Source organism: Rhincodon typus, chromosome 5 (genome assembly GCF_021869965.1).
Source record: "Rhincodon typus isolate 14 chromosome 5, sRhiTyp1.1, whole genome shotgun sequence".
NCBI classification, from domain to species: Eukaryota; Metazoa; Chordata; class Chondrichthyes; order Orectolobiformes; family Rhincodontidae; genus Rhincodon; species Rhincodon typus.
Genome location: NC_063336.1, coordinates 80861925 through 80879796, shown reverse-complemented (window position 1 = coordinate 80879796; position 17872 = coordinate 80861925). Strand labels below are relative to the sequence as shown.

The 17872-nt window shown below is 40.7% G+C and overlaps 1 protein-coding gene across 1 annotated transcript in view; it reads right to left on the bottom strand.

Annotated features, from left to right (window-relative positions):
- The window catches only part of khdrbs2 (KH domain containing, RNA binding, signal transduction associated 2), a 424077-nt gene that overhangs the window by 67394 nt on the left and 338811 nt on the right, over positions 1-17872 (bottom strand). Inside the window, exon 5 of the mRNA XM_048597077.1 lies at positions 4854-4936. Within this exon, the coding sequence (XP_048453034.1) occupies positions 4854-4936 (83 nt within the window). The remainder of the gene's footprint in view (positions 1-4853; positions 4937-17872) is intronic.

The window sequence follows — 17872 nt, the reverse complement described above, 5'->3', positions numbered from 1 at the left end:
TTATTGAGATTAAGCCAATATGTGTGAACATTGTGTGCGATGTGACTCTGTGATATTGAATTCTGTCACTAGGTAGCTTGACAATCTTCTTCCCTCTGCCCTGGTCATGTACTGTCAGCATTATTTCCAGAATTTCCTCCTCCACAGCAATTGCCACAGAGTTGGCTGGAGGAGCACCTCTGATTCTCTGCCTCTCCAATGATACTTGGTATCTACAATTGAATGCAATGGTATGCGCTTAATGGATGGGCAGCATTTGTTGAGTGTGACTGAGAGAGAGAATGTGTAAGGACAAGGGGTGTGTCAGGACGTACAGACTGTGATGGGTGTGAGGAATTCCACAGAGAAAAAGGGATGGATGTGCTCACAAGGTGTGGACAGTGATGTGTCCGAGCAGGTGAAGAGAGAGGTTTGGGGTGATACATACATTGGCATGTGGTCAAATGTGCCACTGGCCTCTCCTTTACTGCTTTGCCAAGGTTACTAAACCTCTTTCGCCATTGAATTCATGAATGCGACATCATGACCCTGCTTTTAGACTAATGGATGAGCTCCGGCCATGCCTTCTTGGCTTCTATAGGCAGGCCTGCTTACTTGTCTCAGTGAGGAGTAGTATATGCCTGCAGGCCCTCACAGTTGCCAGCATTGCAGTGAGCCAGTCCGATGCCTGACTCCAAACTCAGTCAAAACTGCGCATTGAGCATTCCTGTAAAAAGTAATTGCCTCCCATGGGTCACCACTGCATCCACGAACACTAACCAGGAAACCTGACATGATCTGGTAGTAAAGTGGATGTGTAAAGAAACCACTGTCTAACACATTGTCTAGCTGGTCATTTTAACACAGCCACCCTGCTCACATGCCCACTTGTCTGTCCTCGGCATGCTGCAATGCTCCAGCGAATCACAGCACAAACTGCTTATCTTCAGGCTATGCACTTTACAACCCTCTGGACTTAATATTGAGGTCAACACCTTCAGATTGTGAACCCACTCCTATTCCTTCCCTTTCTTTTAGCTTTACATGTTACATTCTCTGTCACCATGTCCTCTCTCCCCTCTCCCCACTCCAGTGGAATTATCTGTTCTTTCCAGTTCAGCAGTTAGACACACCATTGTTCTGCTGCTCTCACATTCCGATCACTTAATTTGCACTTTCAGCAGCCTCTCTCCCCTAGCACTCTACGCTCCCCCACCCCAACTATTGCATAAATGTTGCCCTCTCCACACTTCACATCAGCTTTGATGAAGAGTCATCTAGACTTTAAACATTAGTTTGCTCTCTCTCCATGGATGCTGCCTGATCCACTGGGATTTCCAGCATTTTTTGTTTTCAATCTAACACACTTTACTGACTTTTAGAACTTCCATGTTGCTAACAGGCACTGCCACTCCCAGTGGGTTCCGAATGTTATATAATTCTATGAATTCTACATAAACCTCAGCTTACGGGATAACACATAGAATACTTTCATAGAATAATTACTTTTGGTGCGCAGTGATTGTTGGGTTGGCAAATATGGGCGATGAGTTGTCGTAGTAAAAAGATGCATAAGGAATGGGTCTGTTTGCTTGGCGGATTACTGAAGAGTAGAACGTTTACAAGGAGACAATCCCCTCCTTCAGTTAATGTCACAGAACAGAAACAAAGGACAGGGAAACCTCTGCTCAACTTTAAAAATACCTGAAAATCACTTGGGGTCTTGGGAGATTTAATAATGTGCCTTCACAATCAAGGTAAATATAGCATTCTGCGTGGAATCAAAGGGTAACAATAAAGCAAAGGAAACCAGGTTAAAATGTGACAAAGGCAATCTCCAGTCAGGTGTTTTTGCATAGGAGGCTAGAAATATCTCTGGATGAATGTCACCTTAGATCACATAATGATGTAAATTCAGTTAGTTCAGCTAGTTAGATGGCTAACATACAGTGCAGAATGATGCTATCAGTGTGGGTTTACTAGTTGGTTAATTTTAAATCTGAGATAGATAAATTTTTGTTAAGTAAAGGTATTAAGGGATATGGACCAAAGGCAGGTATGATATAGTTAGACCACAATCAGCCACAATCTCATTAAATGGTCAGCAGGCTCGAGGGGCTGAATGGCTTACTCCTGATCCTACATTCCCCATACTGACTGTGGTAGTTCATGAAGGCTTCACACTGGATGTGAATTGCTGTCCGTCAAGCTACATAACTGATTGCTCTTTTTATTGGAGAGAGGTGCCTATGGCGCATCGTGGGCTATAGCTAATTATCAATTACTAGCAAGCACTCACTCACCATTCTCATCAACAGCACATTTTATCCCAAAGAGTGATTTACTCAAGAAATCGAACTTCAGCGAGTAGAATCTAAGCAACTGCAATCCTTTATCAAACTGTTGATGCTGAGATTGAGCATCATGGGCAACAAAAATAGAAATTGCTGTAAAAGCTCAGCAGGTCTGGCAGCGTCTGTGGATAGATATCAGTTAATATTTCGGGTTTGGTGACTGGATTCTGAGGAAGGGTCACTGGACCCTAAATGTTAACTCTGATATCTCTTCACAGATGCTGCCAGACCTGCTGAGCTTTTCCAGCAATTTCTGTTTTTGTTTCTGAGTTACAGCATCCACAGTTCATTTGCTTTTTATTGAGCATTAGGGCAGTGTATTATACTAGGAAGCAGCAACCAGCTTTCCACGACCATCTGGTCATATGACCAACATCAACAAATCAGTCCTTCGTGTAGTGGAACCAGAATTCGGGGGAAAGATTTACCATCTGGTTAATTATAGGATGGTAGAATTAACCATTAAGAGAGATATAGAGAGAGAGAGCAAGAGGAAGAAAGAGGATGATGATGTTAGACAACTTGAAATTGAAAATGGGAGGTCCCTGAAGAGGAAAGACTAGAACTGAGAGACATGGAGGACAGCACTTAGGCAGATCGATACTACTATTCCACTAGCACTCGTCAGTGCAAAAATTACTGTTCAATAGACTATCATCACTTACATTATAACGGATTAAGATACACATTTTTATAAAGTTTGTTAAAGACAGTCATAATTACTGAGTTCTAGCTATTTAAGAAAGCACAAGTACATAGGATTCAGCTTTTGTTCATTTGTAAATTTGATAGGAATGGAAGAGATATCACTGAAGATATTCTGGAGACTTTCTTTTGAATAATATAATTCCTCCAGCAGGGTATACTCGACAGTCTGAACTACATTTTGCTGACCCTCCATCTGTCTCATCAGAAGGGCTTTGTATTCAGTAAGGTAAGAGACAAATCACATGCAACATTGGAATTTCTGCCAGCATTATGCTTTTTTTTAAATCAATGCAAGGTACTCCAGACAAGAACTAAAGAGCTATCAATATCACAACAATTGCTAGAAAGATCAGAAACACAAAAATTACACTATCACTAGACTTACAAGCTTCACTACAATTACTTACTTCATTAAACCTACCAGCATCAGTAGGAGCACCAGTATCATCACCTTACTGGCATAATTGGATTCACTAGTAGCACTAAACTTACCCGTGTTTCTAGAATTATTAGTTTGACTAAACTTACTAGCATTACCATAGACTTGTTAAGTTGTGCTATGTCTATAATTCCTAGAGTCACTAGAATCACCTGAAACACTAGAATCATTGGCATTGCTGAAAAAAAGAAACATTTTGCTGAAGTCTTTTATCTTGCACTTGTCAGGACGACTCATAAGAATTACCAAAGCAAAGGGAAAACAACATTTATACCGTATGAGACAAGACTGCTGATTGGATGACGAGTGGACTAATTGGTAGATGAGTTGTCATTGATGATGTACCAGTCAATGGTGACTGACAGTTAGCTGCCAACTTTTGTTTAAATTATAAACTAATTTAGAATCAAAAACACATTCCAGTCTGACTCCACACGTTTTTTGATTTTTTTATTTCGGTTCCAAAATACTTTTCACGCTTTCTAATGATGCTGTCATTCTTCTGAGTTGAGACTTTTTTCTTTTGTTTATACATTACTTAAATGTCATTCATTTCCATTTGTTCTAGAACTTCTAGGATCAATCATCATGTTAGTTTATTTCCTTTTTCTTTTATATTCTTTATTGACATAAGACATGCAGATAGTTTCAGCTTGTCTTGTATTGTCTCCATATAGCGACACTACAATTGACGGACAAAATGGCAGTGATTGAATAATTGCCCCTGTTGATCATGCCTGGAGACCAGACTGCTATAACTGACATTGGTGACTGTGTCTTCGGCTAACAAAACTCCAAAATTTCCTTCATAGACCTGTCCCTCTACCTCTGTCTCCTATTTGGATACATTCCTTAAAACTTCCCTCTTTGGATTTTGGTCATCTTCCCTAATATTATCTTATGTTGCTCAGTGTTAAATTTTGTTGGTTAATGCTCCTGCAAAAAGCAGTAGGATGCTTTACAATATAAATGGTGATACATAGGTATATATTGTTTCTATAGCCATTGTGCATGCTCATTTTACACCTTCATTCCTTACCTTATTTCACTGTTTGGCCTCTCGAGCAAAGATACTAATGGAGGTGGGTTAGTTGGAGCTAAGATGCAGTTCAGCCATAATCAAGTTGAATGGCATAATAAAGTTGAAGGGCTGAATGGCCTCATGTTTTTAGTGTAATTGTGTTCCACCCTGATCATTGGTGATACTGATTGCAATCATCCATGCTCCTACACAATTCAGGTGAAGAGATATTGTGTATAAAATACTTCATTGGCTTGTTTCCTTACTTCTTTAATAGCTTGGTTTATTGCGTAATCACAAGAGCATTAAGACAAATATGAAAATGCAGCACTCTCTGTTCAATTTTACTTACCTCTCCACCTGACTGGCGTAGCTATTATCATAGGTGTCATAGCTTTGTTCATCATATTCTCCACCGTAGCCATCATCGTATCCCTGAAGAAATAATAAAACTGATCAAACAATATCCTTCAATATACTAGTTAGCTGCTTGATCACACCTAACTCTTTGCAAATGTTAAAGATGTAGTGAAGGAATTATAGACACAACAAGACTTAACAATCAGTTTAAAAAATTATATACCTTTTTATGGGATATGGATGTCACTGGTAAGACTAGTAATTTTTGCCCATCCCTAATTGCCCTAGAAGTGAATTACTTGCTGGGGTTATTTCAGAACACAATCTTAAGTGTTAACTGAGAGTCTGGAGTCACACGTATGTCAGACCAGATAAGGGATGGTACAATTCCTTCCCTGAAGAACCAGATGTGCCTTTATGACAATCAGTGACAGTTTCACTGAGGCTAGCTTTCAAATCCTGATTCAATTATTTGAATTTCAATTCTGCCAGTTGCTATGGTGGGATTTGAACCCATCTCTCAAATAGTCTGCGGCCTGTGGACAGGCCTGTTCAGTGACTGAATAATGATCGTACTGCCTCCATCGAACACAAAGCAGAACAACTAGTCTCCATAACAAAATTTTGATAATGACCAGAAAATCTGTTTTAGTACTTCTTTTGAGAGATAATTTAGCCAGAGCTCCCCTACACTAATTTGGGATAGTGGTATGGGATTTTTCACTTCATTTGAGAAGGTAAATGAGGCCTCAGCTTAACAAAAGACTGCACCCCTGACAATGCAGCACTATCTGTGTTACAGTGTTATGTCATAGGATCATGACAGTGTGGAAGCATGCCATTTGGCCCATCAAGTCCACACCGACCCTCCAAAGAGCATCGCACCCAGACCCACCCCATCCCTGCAACCCTGCACTTCCCATGTCTAATTCACCTAACCTACACATTCCTGGACAAAATAGGCAACTTAGCATGGCCAATCCACCTAACATCTACATCTTTGAATGTAGGAGGAAACTGGAGCACCCAGAGGAAACCCAAACAGACACGGGGAAAATGTGCAGACTCCACACAGACTGACACTCAAGGGTGGAATCGAGCCCTGGGTCCCTGGTGCTGTGAGGCAGCAGTGCTAACCACCGAGCCACTGTGCCACCTGTCATCCCAGGTGGGACTGGAACTAAAATCTGCTAGCAGGAGCCAGAACAATCTAAGTTGAGGTCATTATATCACACAAACATTGTTCAAATTCCCTTCTTGGGTCTTCTCTTGTCCTCTCTTCATTAGCTCAGGTTGACCATTACAGTCCTTCTTATGTTGCAGTTTTGATGGCCAAATTAAGATGAAAATATAACCATATGGGGAAAAAGTATGAATTAGAAATTTGCGTTGTTGACAACAAGGAAAATGATTCTCACTTCATCTGAAGTTTAATTATCGACATATGGTTACTTAAAGGTGCCTAAAATGATAGTTCTTCATAGTGATCATCTAAATTCCTTGTAAATTAAACTTCTCTCTCTGTGTAAGGCTCTCTGTGTGCCAGGTTTTCCCTTCTGTTGTTGCACTCATATTTTTCTTCTCGGCCAGTTGACGTTCCTCATGTAAGCATTATGTTTGACAGTCACTGGAATATTATAAAACTTATCTCATTTATTCCTGGTTGAAACCCTTCACAATAACACTGAAAACTTTATAGGTTTAAGTTGCTGTTGATAAGGATGTGTTTTACCAAGTCATACGTTGAATGCGGAGTTTCGCTATGGGGAGCATGTATCACAACTCAGAGTGTTCATTTCACAGTTAGCCAGGCAACATCCTCCATCTAACAGGGAAGATCATTTTCTCAAGATTTCCAAGTCTTGAGCTAAGAGCGTGAACTGCTTCTCTCTCTAATCCTTTAATATGCTCTTTAAAACCCATCTCTTCGACCAAGCTTTTTTCATCTGTCTAATGCCTCTATCTGGCTCAATAATTATACTTTGGTCACAGTTAAGTACCTATTTTTTCTGGTAATGTTCATATGAAGTAGCAGGAAAGAGTGTCTATAATTTCACAGCTATTTGCTGATTGGACATGAAAGAAATTTTAGAGAAGAACATGCTTGGATTTGGTTGGTGGCACTTAACACTTGTTGCCACATCAATGCACCTTTTTGTTCCTGTTCTTCCCTGGATGAATGGCAAGAATCAAAAGTTGCAGACACAGCCATTATAGCTCTAATACTGGCAATAGATGGAAAAGGTATGGAGTAACCATAGGGAACCAAGTTTAAACATAATGAAGCTATTGTTATGGTTATCAACAACGCAAATTTTTAATTCTTACAAATTCTACAACAAAAACAGAAACTGCTGGGAAAACTCACCAGGTCTGGCAGCATCTGTGGAGAGAAAGCCAAGTTAATGTTTCAAGTCCAGTTATTTAATTCTGAACCTGCGCCTGGAATATTAACTGTGCTTTTGCTCCACAGATGCTGCCAGAGCTGCTGAGTTTCCCCAGTAATTTCTGCTTTTGTTTCTGATTTCTAACATCTGCAGTTCTTTGTTTTTAGCTGTTTAATGATTCTACAACATTAATTCTCAGATCAGTAAATCCTGAATTGACTGCTGCATGTATTATCAAAGAAAATGACAACTCTAAATCAAAACAGAAGATCGCACCTTCCAATTGTTTTCCAAGAGCAATATCTTCAAATTAAAATGGATGTTCCTTCTAGGGTACTTTTTTAAAGGTTAATGATATTTGGGAGTTTGCTCTGAATTAAAGTTAAAAGATACATATTTATGATTCATTTCTCATTTATCTCAAATTCTCTGAAACCACAGTGAGTTGATGTAGAGATTTTAGAACAATACATTTTCAATTTTAAATCTTTATCCTCTTATAAAAGCACAAGGATTTTTGATTGCTGTTAGCATTGAAGTGTTGAAGATCCTTCATTGTGTTCATTACACAGTGAGCTCTGTTCTGTTCTGCTGCAGTGGAACATAACCCAAGATTATGATCGGGCTGATGTCACTGAAAATAGTATATTGGGATTAATTTGCTACTACAACTACACTTCATGTGACTTGTACCTTACAAGAGAAATGAGACAGAGGCACTGCATTCTCCATAGTTTCAGCCTTCTAATCTATTCACCCAGAAAGACAATGCCATTGTGATGTTGTTTTTATTATTTCAGAGGTCTAGCACAAAAACAGACCATTTGGCCCAAAGGGTCCATGCTGGTATTTACGCTCCACACATATCTCCCCTGGCCCCTCTGCAAATCACTGTTCCTTCAGATTGGAAAGTTACGCATGTCACTCCACAACGTAAGAAAAGCGAGAGAGGGATACCAGTGAACTACAGGCCAGTTAGCTGAGCATCTGATGTCAGCAAAGTACTGGAGTCTATAACTAAGGATAGAGTGATCTTACACTTTAAATAGTTTCAACTTATCAAGAGACCAAGTGCGAATTTGTAAAGAGTGGACTATATCCCTGACAATAATCGGACTGAATTTTCTGAAGAGCTGACTAAAGAAATTGACAGGGGAAAGTCATTGGATGTCATTTATATGGATTTCGAAAAGAATTTGGTAAAGTTCCTCATAAGAGTTGGTTAGCTAAAACTGAAAGTGAAGGCAAATTACTCAACTGGATAAGAAATGCACTGTTCTACATACAAAAAAATGGCATTAGGGATAAGGCCTCTGTTCCAGCATTCAATAAGATTATGGCTGATCCAATTACTCCAGATTCCCATCTACCCTCTCATAATCTTTCATACCCTCTTCACACTTGCTTATATGGATCTATCCTTGGGGAGGCGTTGTTGGCATTGAAGCAATGTCACTGGACTAGTAATCTAGAACCCCAGGCTAATGTTCTAAGAACATGGGTTTGAAACCCACCATGGAACATGGCAAATTTGACTTCAATAAAAAAAATTGGAATAAAAGTAAAAGTTGGCCTAATGGTGGCCATGAAAACATTGTCAATTGTTGTAAAATCCCATTTGGTTTACTAATATTCTACAGAAATAGAAATCTATCATCCTTACCTGGTCTGGCCTACATGTGACTCCAGAGCCACGGCAATGTGATTGAGTCTTTATTGTCGTCTGGGCAATTAGGGATTGGTAATAAAATGGCCACATGATGCCCACATCCCATGAATGAATAGAAAACTGGTTGACTCTGTTTTAAAAATATTCAAAGACTCTGTTTCCAGCAACTTTTGAGGAAGAGAGTTCCAAAGACTCTCAATCCTCTGAGAGGACAAATGTCTCCTTATCTTTATCTTAAATGGATCACACTTTATTTTTAAACAATGACCCTTAGTTAAAGGTTTCCCCACAACTGGAAATATCCTCTCCACATGAATCCTGTCAAGACCTCTCAGAATCTTAAATGTTTCAATCAAATTGTCTCTTACTCCAAACTCCAACTGAGACAAGCCCAGTGTTTCCAGCATTTTTTCACAAGACAACCTGCTCATTCCAGGTATTAGTCTAGTAAACGTCTTTCAAACTGCTTCCAACGCATTTATATCAATCCTTAAATAAGGATATCAAAACTGCACACAGTCTTCCAGATATAGTCTCACCAAGGACTTGTATAACTGGAGAAAAACCTCTCTAATTTCGTATTCACTACTTCTTGCAACTTTCTAAATTAGATTTTCTACTTATTTGCTGTACCTACATACTTTCCTTATGTGATTCATGTACTAGAACACCCAGATCTTTTTCAAAGCTTTGCCATATCTAAACATTTAGATAGCATAGTAACCTAGAGGCCCATTCTAATGCTCTGGAGACACAGATTCAAATTTAAATTTAAATAATGAGTAAAATCTAAAATTGAAAGCTGGTTTCAGTAATGATGACTATCACATTCTTTTTGATAATGTTCAGTGCTGTACATTTTACATCAAATTTGTACAATACTTTAGTCTCTAGTCACATTTAGCTGATCAGGATTCCAGATGGGCTAATTGCATTTCTGATTACTAAATATAAAATGAGTATTAGATGCCATTGTTATGCATTTCAATGTCATACTCTTTCTCACAATATACTTTTGTGTACTTCAACATTTTTATTGATTTGTTGCCTCATTTCTCTACTGAGCAAGTAGATAATTCTTTGTCATTAGCAAAAACTAATGCAGTTCTTTGTACTCTTCCTGTGCTCACATGACTGCTGTATATCCTTGGTTACTGAATGGGAGAGACATTAACTAGGTAAACATGTACATGACATACACTTACCTATGGAGAGAAAGCAAGCTAATATTGAGTCTAGACGACTCTTCATCAGAGCTCTTTCTTAGCTTGCTTTCTCACCATAGGTGCTGCCTGACCCACTGATCTCCAGCACTTTTTTTTGTTTTCAGTACAGATTCCAGCATCTGCAGTAATTTGCTCATACACTTATCTGTGTTGTGTAAGTTGAATCATAGAATCTCTACACAGTGGAAGCAGGCCATTTGGCCCATTGGGTCCACAATGACCCCTCTGAACAGCATCCCACCCAGAACCATCCTCCTACCATATCTCTGTAACCATGCATTTCCCATGGCTGATCCACCTAGCCTACACATCCCTGGACACGACGGAGCAATTTTACATGGCCAATCCACCTAACCTGCACATCTTTGGACTGTTGGGGTGGGAGGCGGGGGGAGGCCCATGCAGACCCAGGGAGAGTGTGCAAACTCCACACAGACAGTTGCCTGGGGGGTGGAGTCGAACCCAGGTCCCTGATGCTGTGAGGCAAGAGTTATCTTGTATTATTACATGTACTAAAATGGTGTCACCTGTAATTGAGAATTATGGCACAACAATATACAAAGAGAGATATTAATCTGTTACTGCAATTATGTAAAGTACACTTTCGCTTAAGTTAAATTTGCACTATTATTAATTCAGCATGAAACTCATCAAATGTGCTCTCTCATTAAAAATATTTTATGGCTCCATGAGGTAGTGCGACTTTATTTCCCTTGTGTTTCATGCTATAGTGTTAACAGATTTGAACAGTAATAGTGGACATGCATCATCAGCTGTGGCTGGACCATTGTCAGGTTCTGCCTTCCTCTACTTCCTCCTACAATGGGAGGATACTGGGTTCCTATTCTCCATGACGTCCTCCACTCTCCTCTCCCCCCACCTACCACTGCCTCCACCCTCTCCTCCCACCTTCCCCTCCGTCCTCTCTCCAAACCCGCCACCTCCACCGAGTCACTTCCCCCCTCCTCTCCCCTCCCCACTTTCTCCCCCACTGCCTCCCCCTTCCCATGCTTTGTCTCCCTCGCCTCTTCTAACTTCTCTCATTTCCCCCCTCTGCACCCCCATTTCACTGTGACTCTCTCGCCACATCTCTAGTTGCCTTTGAGCAGGTGGTAGTGAATTGCCTGTCATTCTTGTGCTAAAAGTATACCCACAATGCTTTTATGGAAGGAACTCTAGGATTTTGACCCAGCAACACTGAAGTGATAGTGAAAAATGTCCAAATCAAAATAGTATGTGGTTTGGTAGCCACCGCCTAAAAAACCCCACCCCCCAAACCACATTCCCCCCACCCCCAAACCACATTGCTCCCTCCCCCCATCCTCCACTTTCTCTTCCAAGAACAATATAGAGGAGCTCATCAGTTCCTTGGTCATGAGGACGGAGGCTCCAATCAACTGCCTCCATAGCTTCCTTTTCCTTCCCTAACATATTAAGCCAAATCTCTCTGCTCACAGTCCGAAACATATCTGGTGCTGCATTTTGGAAAGGTAAATCAGGGAAGAACTTATACACTTAAGGCAAGGTCCTGCAGAGTGTTGCTGAACGAGACTTTAGAGTGCAGGTTCATAGCTCCTTGAAAGTGGAGTTGCAAGTAGATAGGATAGTGAAGAAGGCGTTTGGTATGCTTACCTTTATTGGTTAATGCATTGAGTATAGGAGTTGGGAGATCATGTTGCAGCTGTACAAGACATTGGTTAGAGATAGTAGGAACTGCAGATGCTGGAGAATCTGAGACAACAAGGTGCAGAGCTGGATGAACACAGCAGGTCAAGCAGCATCATAGGAGCAGAAAGGCTGATGTTTCGGGCCTAGACCCTTCATCAGAAATGCAAGACATTGGTTAGGCCACTTTTGGAATTCTGCGTGCAGTTCTGGTCTCCTTACTATAGGAAGGGTGTCGTGAAATGTGAAAGGGTTCAGAAAAGATTTACAAAGATGTTGCCAGGGTTGGAGGGTTTGAGCTATAGGGACAGGCTGAATAGATTGGGGCTATTTTCCCTGGAGGTCTTTTCCCCAGGGTGGGGGAGATCAAAACTCGAGGGCATAGGTTTAAGGAGAGAGGGGAAAGATTTAAAAGGGACGTAAGGGGCAACTTTTTCACTCAGAGGATGGTGCATGTATAGAACGAGCTGCCAGAGGAAGTGGTGAGGGCTGGTACAATTACAACATTTAAAAGGCATCTGGATGGGTATATGAATAGGAAGGGTTTAGAGCAATATAGGCCAAATGCTGGCAAATGAGACTAGATTTAGGATATCTGGTTGGCATGGATGATTTGGACTGAAGAGTCTGTTTCCATCCTGTATATCTCTATGACTATGTCTTTGAGACATTTCCTCACTCAAAAAGTGGTAAGCCTATGGAATTCTCTGCTATAAAAAGGATGTGAGGCTAAAACATTATTTTTAAGGAGGAATTAGATATAGCTTTTGAGGCTAAAGGGATCAAATGATACGGTGAGAAAGCAGGAACAGGGTATTGAGTTGGATGGTCAGCCATGATCATATTGAATGGTGAAACAGGCTTGAAGGGCCAAATTGCCTACTCCTCCTATTTTGTATGCAAGAGAGATCAAAAAATTGTTTTAAAAGCTTGTTTCCCGCTTAAATTTTCAAATGAACTTTCCTGGGCTAAAACATGGCCATCACTGATCACATGATACAAACTGACCACAATTTTTGGACAGACTCCAAGCAGCAGTTACCTGGGCAGAACAAAGCCACAACTCTCTTGGAAAATCACATCCTTGCGTTGCATGGATCTTGCAACCCCAAACAATAAAAAAGACTAGCAGGCAAGATGTCTCCCCCAGACAGTTGTAAATAAAGAACTGGTATCTCAAATCATTGTTTCTGAAGTGACTCTAGCAGCTCAACATCAATCTCATAAAAATGAAAACTGATCCTGATGAGAGATTTTTAGACTGTTAATAACCAATTGTTAGAAAGAAACTACCATGTTAATTTGAAAACTCATCATTTCAATCAGGAACTGTATCACACGGTCACACTCATGCTTTTGAAGAATTAATTGTAATTTTTGGGCTGTCTTGTTTCAGTCTGGTAAGAAGCAGTTTGCTGTTAACATCATGTCAATCTCAGAACCTAATTGATGACATCACAGTCAGACTACAGGTTTAGCTCAGATTGTCCAATGTCTAAACCTCCTTTGAAACCTAATATCGGAAGAAACCTTGGAAGGTGAACATTAACCTTTTCTCAACATTCCTCCATCAATTTTAAAAGGAACTTTGCAATTTCAGCCAACTGTATCGTCTTGAATACAAACACCTTTGGAAAGGAATCTTCTCTGATCACAGACTTTATGTGAATTAATGTCCATATCTTTAAGTTCTAAATCATTCTTAATTGTAAACTCTTTTCTCTCCTTCTTCCCATTTTCCTTTTGTGTATATTTGTATATGTATGAGTTTTGTGACAATAATTGCCTGGGTTAATCGCAAGAATAAACCATCATTCTCTTTTTAACCTTAAGAGTTTGGTGTGGGTCATTTTTTAAATTAAATTTTACAAACAGTCCATTCAAATGGAAAAAGCAATAAGAACATTTCTTTTCAAGCTTTTGCTTGCAGACAAAAGAAAGATAAAGTGATTGAATTCACATTATAGCAGGGAATTCTGAGCAGTGCAGGGAAACTGGAAAAGCAGAAGGGAACCAGAAAGGACAAGCTGAAGAGGTTCTACGCATCCTTAAGGGAATGAACAAAATTCATAAATATTGGGAAAATAGACAGAATGTCACAGGAACTGAAGGAGACTAAGTCAGAGCATGGCAAATTAAAACGGGTTGGGATAAAACTCAGCAGAACTGGAAAGGTAAGGAAAGAACCTATAGTAGCAGCAATGGTCAGGATGAATCCCAGGATACTGAGCAGAGGTCAGGCAAACTAAACTGTTTCTACAGAAACAGAAAGTTGCAGAAGTTTGGAATAAGTTCCAACACTCCGCTAGGAATGAAGAAACCCATTGTGAATGACATGGCTCGGAGAAAGATACCTAGGCACAAACTAGCTGCAAACAGACTGGGAAGACTAAAGTAGGTCAAGAAAAAAAAGTGTAGATTTCCAAGGTGATAGAGGGAGTGAGTCAGAAATCAAACCAGCAAACACCTCTCTTGCTAAGTGAAATGGGGACCTGGGCAGTTCTCATGCAGGTGAACTGACAGTGAGAGAGACAGGCTCCCAACAGCTGAAGAGACATACGACAGCTCAGTAGAAACCAGTCAGACCCATGTGAGACAGGGTGGCCTAAAGGAGATTGGGAAGAACACGGACTGGCCCATTCCCCATGATGAAAGAACTGGGAAAATGGCTCCCCTGTCAGCAAGACTGAGCTTGCACCCCAGTCTTGGGGGCAGTTCGAATGATCTGAAAACTCACAGGCATCTAAAATTGGTGCGCAAGTACTCATATGTCTACTAGAGTGGGAAGGCTATTTGGTACATACGTTGGATGGCAACCACGAGGACCCTGTAGAGAAGGAGAAACTGGAGGATCGTCTGGTTGAACTTTGAGCTGCTGGGCTGGAAAAACTGGAATCCTAAACTCTGTGAGCACCTCCAACCTAAGAGCCACAGGAAGATGTGGACGCCCTGCTCTGGAAATTTACAGCATTTCGCAGGGGTGAACTAGGACATAGCCCACTAACAGTCCATGATGTGGGAGAATTTCCCGGCAATAAATCAAAAGCCCAGAAAGCTTACCCAGGTCAGGCAGGAAATCCAACTAAAACTTTTCAACAAAATAGTTGAGCCTACCCAGAGCAGCTGCAGCTCACCTGCACTGGTCCCTCCGTGTTTAATACCGGAAAGCAAATCCTGATCACATATACCATCAGGAAGAAAATCTCAGGTCATGTAGGCAGAGAAGTGCCAGGAATACTTCACAAACACATTTGAAAATCATCTGCTAGACACACTTTGAAATTCCCTCTAACCTTTTAAACTAAAAAGAAAAATCATTGGCATTGCAGGGAAGAACAACATCACCACAGACACCTCATCCTGTGTGTTAATACACTCAGAATACAACAATTAACTAATAATGCACCCTGACAGTTGTATGCCTGACTTTCAAGCAAACCTGTTTTTATTTTAAGAAAATACAATTCACATTCTGTTTTTCCAAGTGCCGGAGGAACATCATGTCCATGAGACAAGATGAGAGATCCACCTTCCAGTCGCGAACCACTTCGACTCCCCCTCCCGCTCCCTGAGCGACATGTCCATCCTGGGCTTCCTCCATTGTCACAATGACGCCACCCGGAAACTGGAGAAGCAGCACCTCATATTCCGCCCTGGGAACCGACAGCCCAATGGTCTCAATGTGGACTTTACTAGCTTCAAAATCTCCCCAACCCCGGCCTCATCCCATGACCAACCCTCCCTCTCATCCCCGCCTCCTTGATCTGTCTGTCTTCTCTCCCACCTATCCACTCCTCCCACCTCACTGACCAATCCCCACCACTACCTACCTGCTATCACCATCCCACCTACCTTCCCCAGCCCCACCCCCCTCTCTATTTATTTCAGAGCCCCCTTCCCCCTCCCCCATTTCTGAAGAAGGGTCCCGACCTGAAACATCAGCTTTTCTGCTCCTCTGATGCTGCCTGGCCTGCTGTGTTCCTCTAGCTCCACACTGTGTTATCTCTGACTCCAGCATCGGTAGTTCTTACTATGTATGAGAGATCGTAAATTGTTTTCAAAGATTGCTCTTATTTAAATTTTTAAAATGAACTTTCCTGGATCAAAATATGGCTGCAAGATACAAACTGACCACAATTTCTCGATTCCGATCAGTATTAACCAGGACAAACCTTAGATATCATCCTCCTGGAATGGCGCACCCTTGCTTTGTGTGAACTTTGTAGTCTACAAACACCAAAAGGCCAGCTGACAAGGTTCCAGCTCAAACAGTTGCGGACAAAAGGGGAAAACTTCTCATGCTTAAAATGGCTTAACAGCTTGCTGTTTATGTCATACAGACAAACAATTGTCTTGTTCAGACAGACAAAAAACAATTATTCTAAAGAAACTACATCGTTAAGTTGAAGCTATTCACCCAGGAATCCTGTCACATGACCAAACCCCTGGTCTTTGAGAAAAAGTGTTATTGAAATTTGTATACAACCCTTGTAGAGTCTAGTAAGAAACAGTTTGCTGTTAGTGTTTTTTTTTAAATCAGACTGACTTAAAGCTAACTAATGCCACCACTGCCGGATTCTGGGTTTAGCTTAGCCTGCCATTAGACTAAATCTCCTTCAAAATCTAGTTCTGGAAGTTCAGATGGAAAAGTGGATGACAATCTCATTTCATAGTGCCCTTGTGATCTACAACTTCAGCTGAGTGTACCCACCTGAATGAGAACACTTATAGAAAGGGACATTCAGGTACACAAACCTTTTGGCCTTAATCAAAAATCACGTAAACTAATGTCCATATCTTTGAGTTCTAAATTATTCTTAATTGTAAACTCTTTCAATTCCTTCTTGCTTTTTTCTTTCTTCTTGCATGCTTTAGTGTGTGTGTGTGTGTGTGTGTGTGTGTGTGTGTGTGTGTGTGTTTTACGACAGTCAGCCCTCGGTTTTGAATGCAAGTATAAACTTCTATTTTAACTCTGAAAAGAGTTTGCTGTGGGTTACTTTTACAACGGGACTTTAGAAACAGAGAATATGGGGCCAGGAATACACCACAGCCTATTTCAAAAGGGATTTTAAAAAATACGAAAAATAAAATTAAGCCCTCTGCTTGGGACAGAAAAGAAGAAAAATAAAATAATTCACTTGACTTCTCTCTCCTGATCTTTGTTAAAACCAATCTGGAATATTCCTGTCCTTGAGAGGGGCTAATCTGACATCATTACCTGAATGTGCCTACATGTGACTCCAGACCATAGCAATGTGAGTGATTCTTAACTGCCCTCTGAAATGGTGCTCGTAAGTCGCTCAGTTCAGGGGATAGACAACAAATGCTGGCCTTGCAAGCAATGCTCACATCACGTGAAAGACTCAAAACAAACTAAAATACATCATCCATTTTATTCTTGTAAGTGTACTTGCTGAGTACACTTTAAAATGTACTCTTGCTGAATATGTAAGAAATTTTGTTCAACTCCCATGGTGTTTGGTTACATTATTGAAGCATTTTTATTTATTTTGTAACACTGCAGTAATTTTTTCCAAGGCATTTTTAAAATTCACAGTCAATACAAATGAAGACCATCAGCTATGGTGACATTTGTCAGCTACCCTTGTCCTTGGGATTGCATGAGTAAGCATTTAGAGACTGAGTAGGAGTTCCTAGCATATAGTTAACCTGAGAAAAGACCGCTTGGCAGAGTACAAAATTGCTCAGACTCTACAATTTTGTCTTTCCATTTACTAATGATTTCCTTTGGATCTGAAGTTCCCTTCACACTGTTATTCTAAATAACAGAGTAATCTTGACTTTGTGCATGTAACTTGAGTCTTGAAGGGAAAAAAAGGATTTGACAAAAGATATATTGGACTTAGAGAGAATACAAAGCAGATTCATTAGAATCAGAGACAACAAGGTGCAGGGCTGGATGAACACAGCAGGCCAAGCAGCATCATAGGAGCAGAGAGGCTGAAAGTTTCGGGCCTAGACCCTTCATCAGAAAAGGGGGAGGGGAAGGGGGTTTTGAAATAAATAGGGAGAGAGTGGGAGGCGGATAGAAGAGGGATAGAGG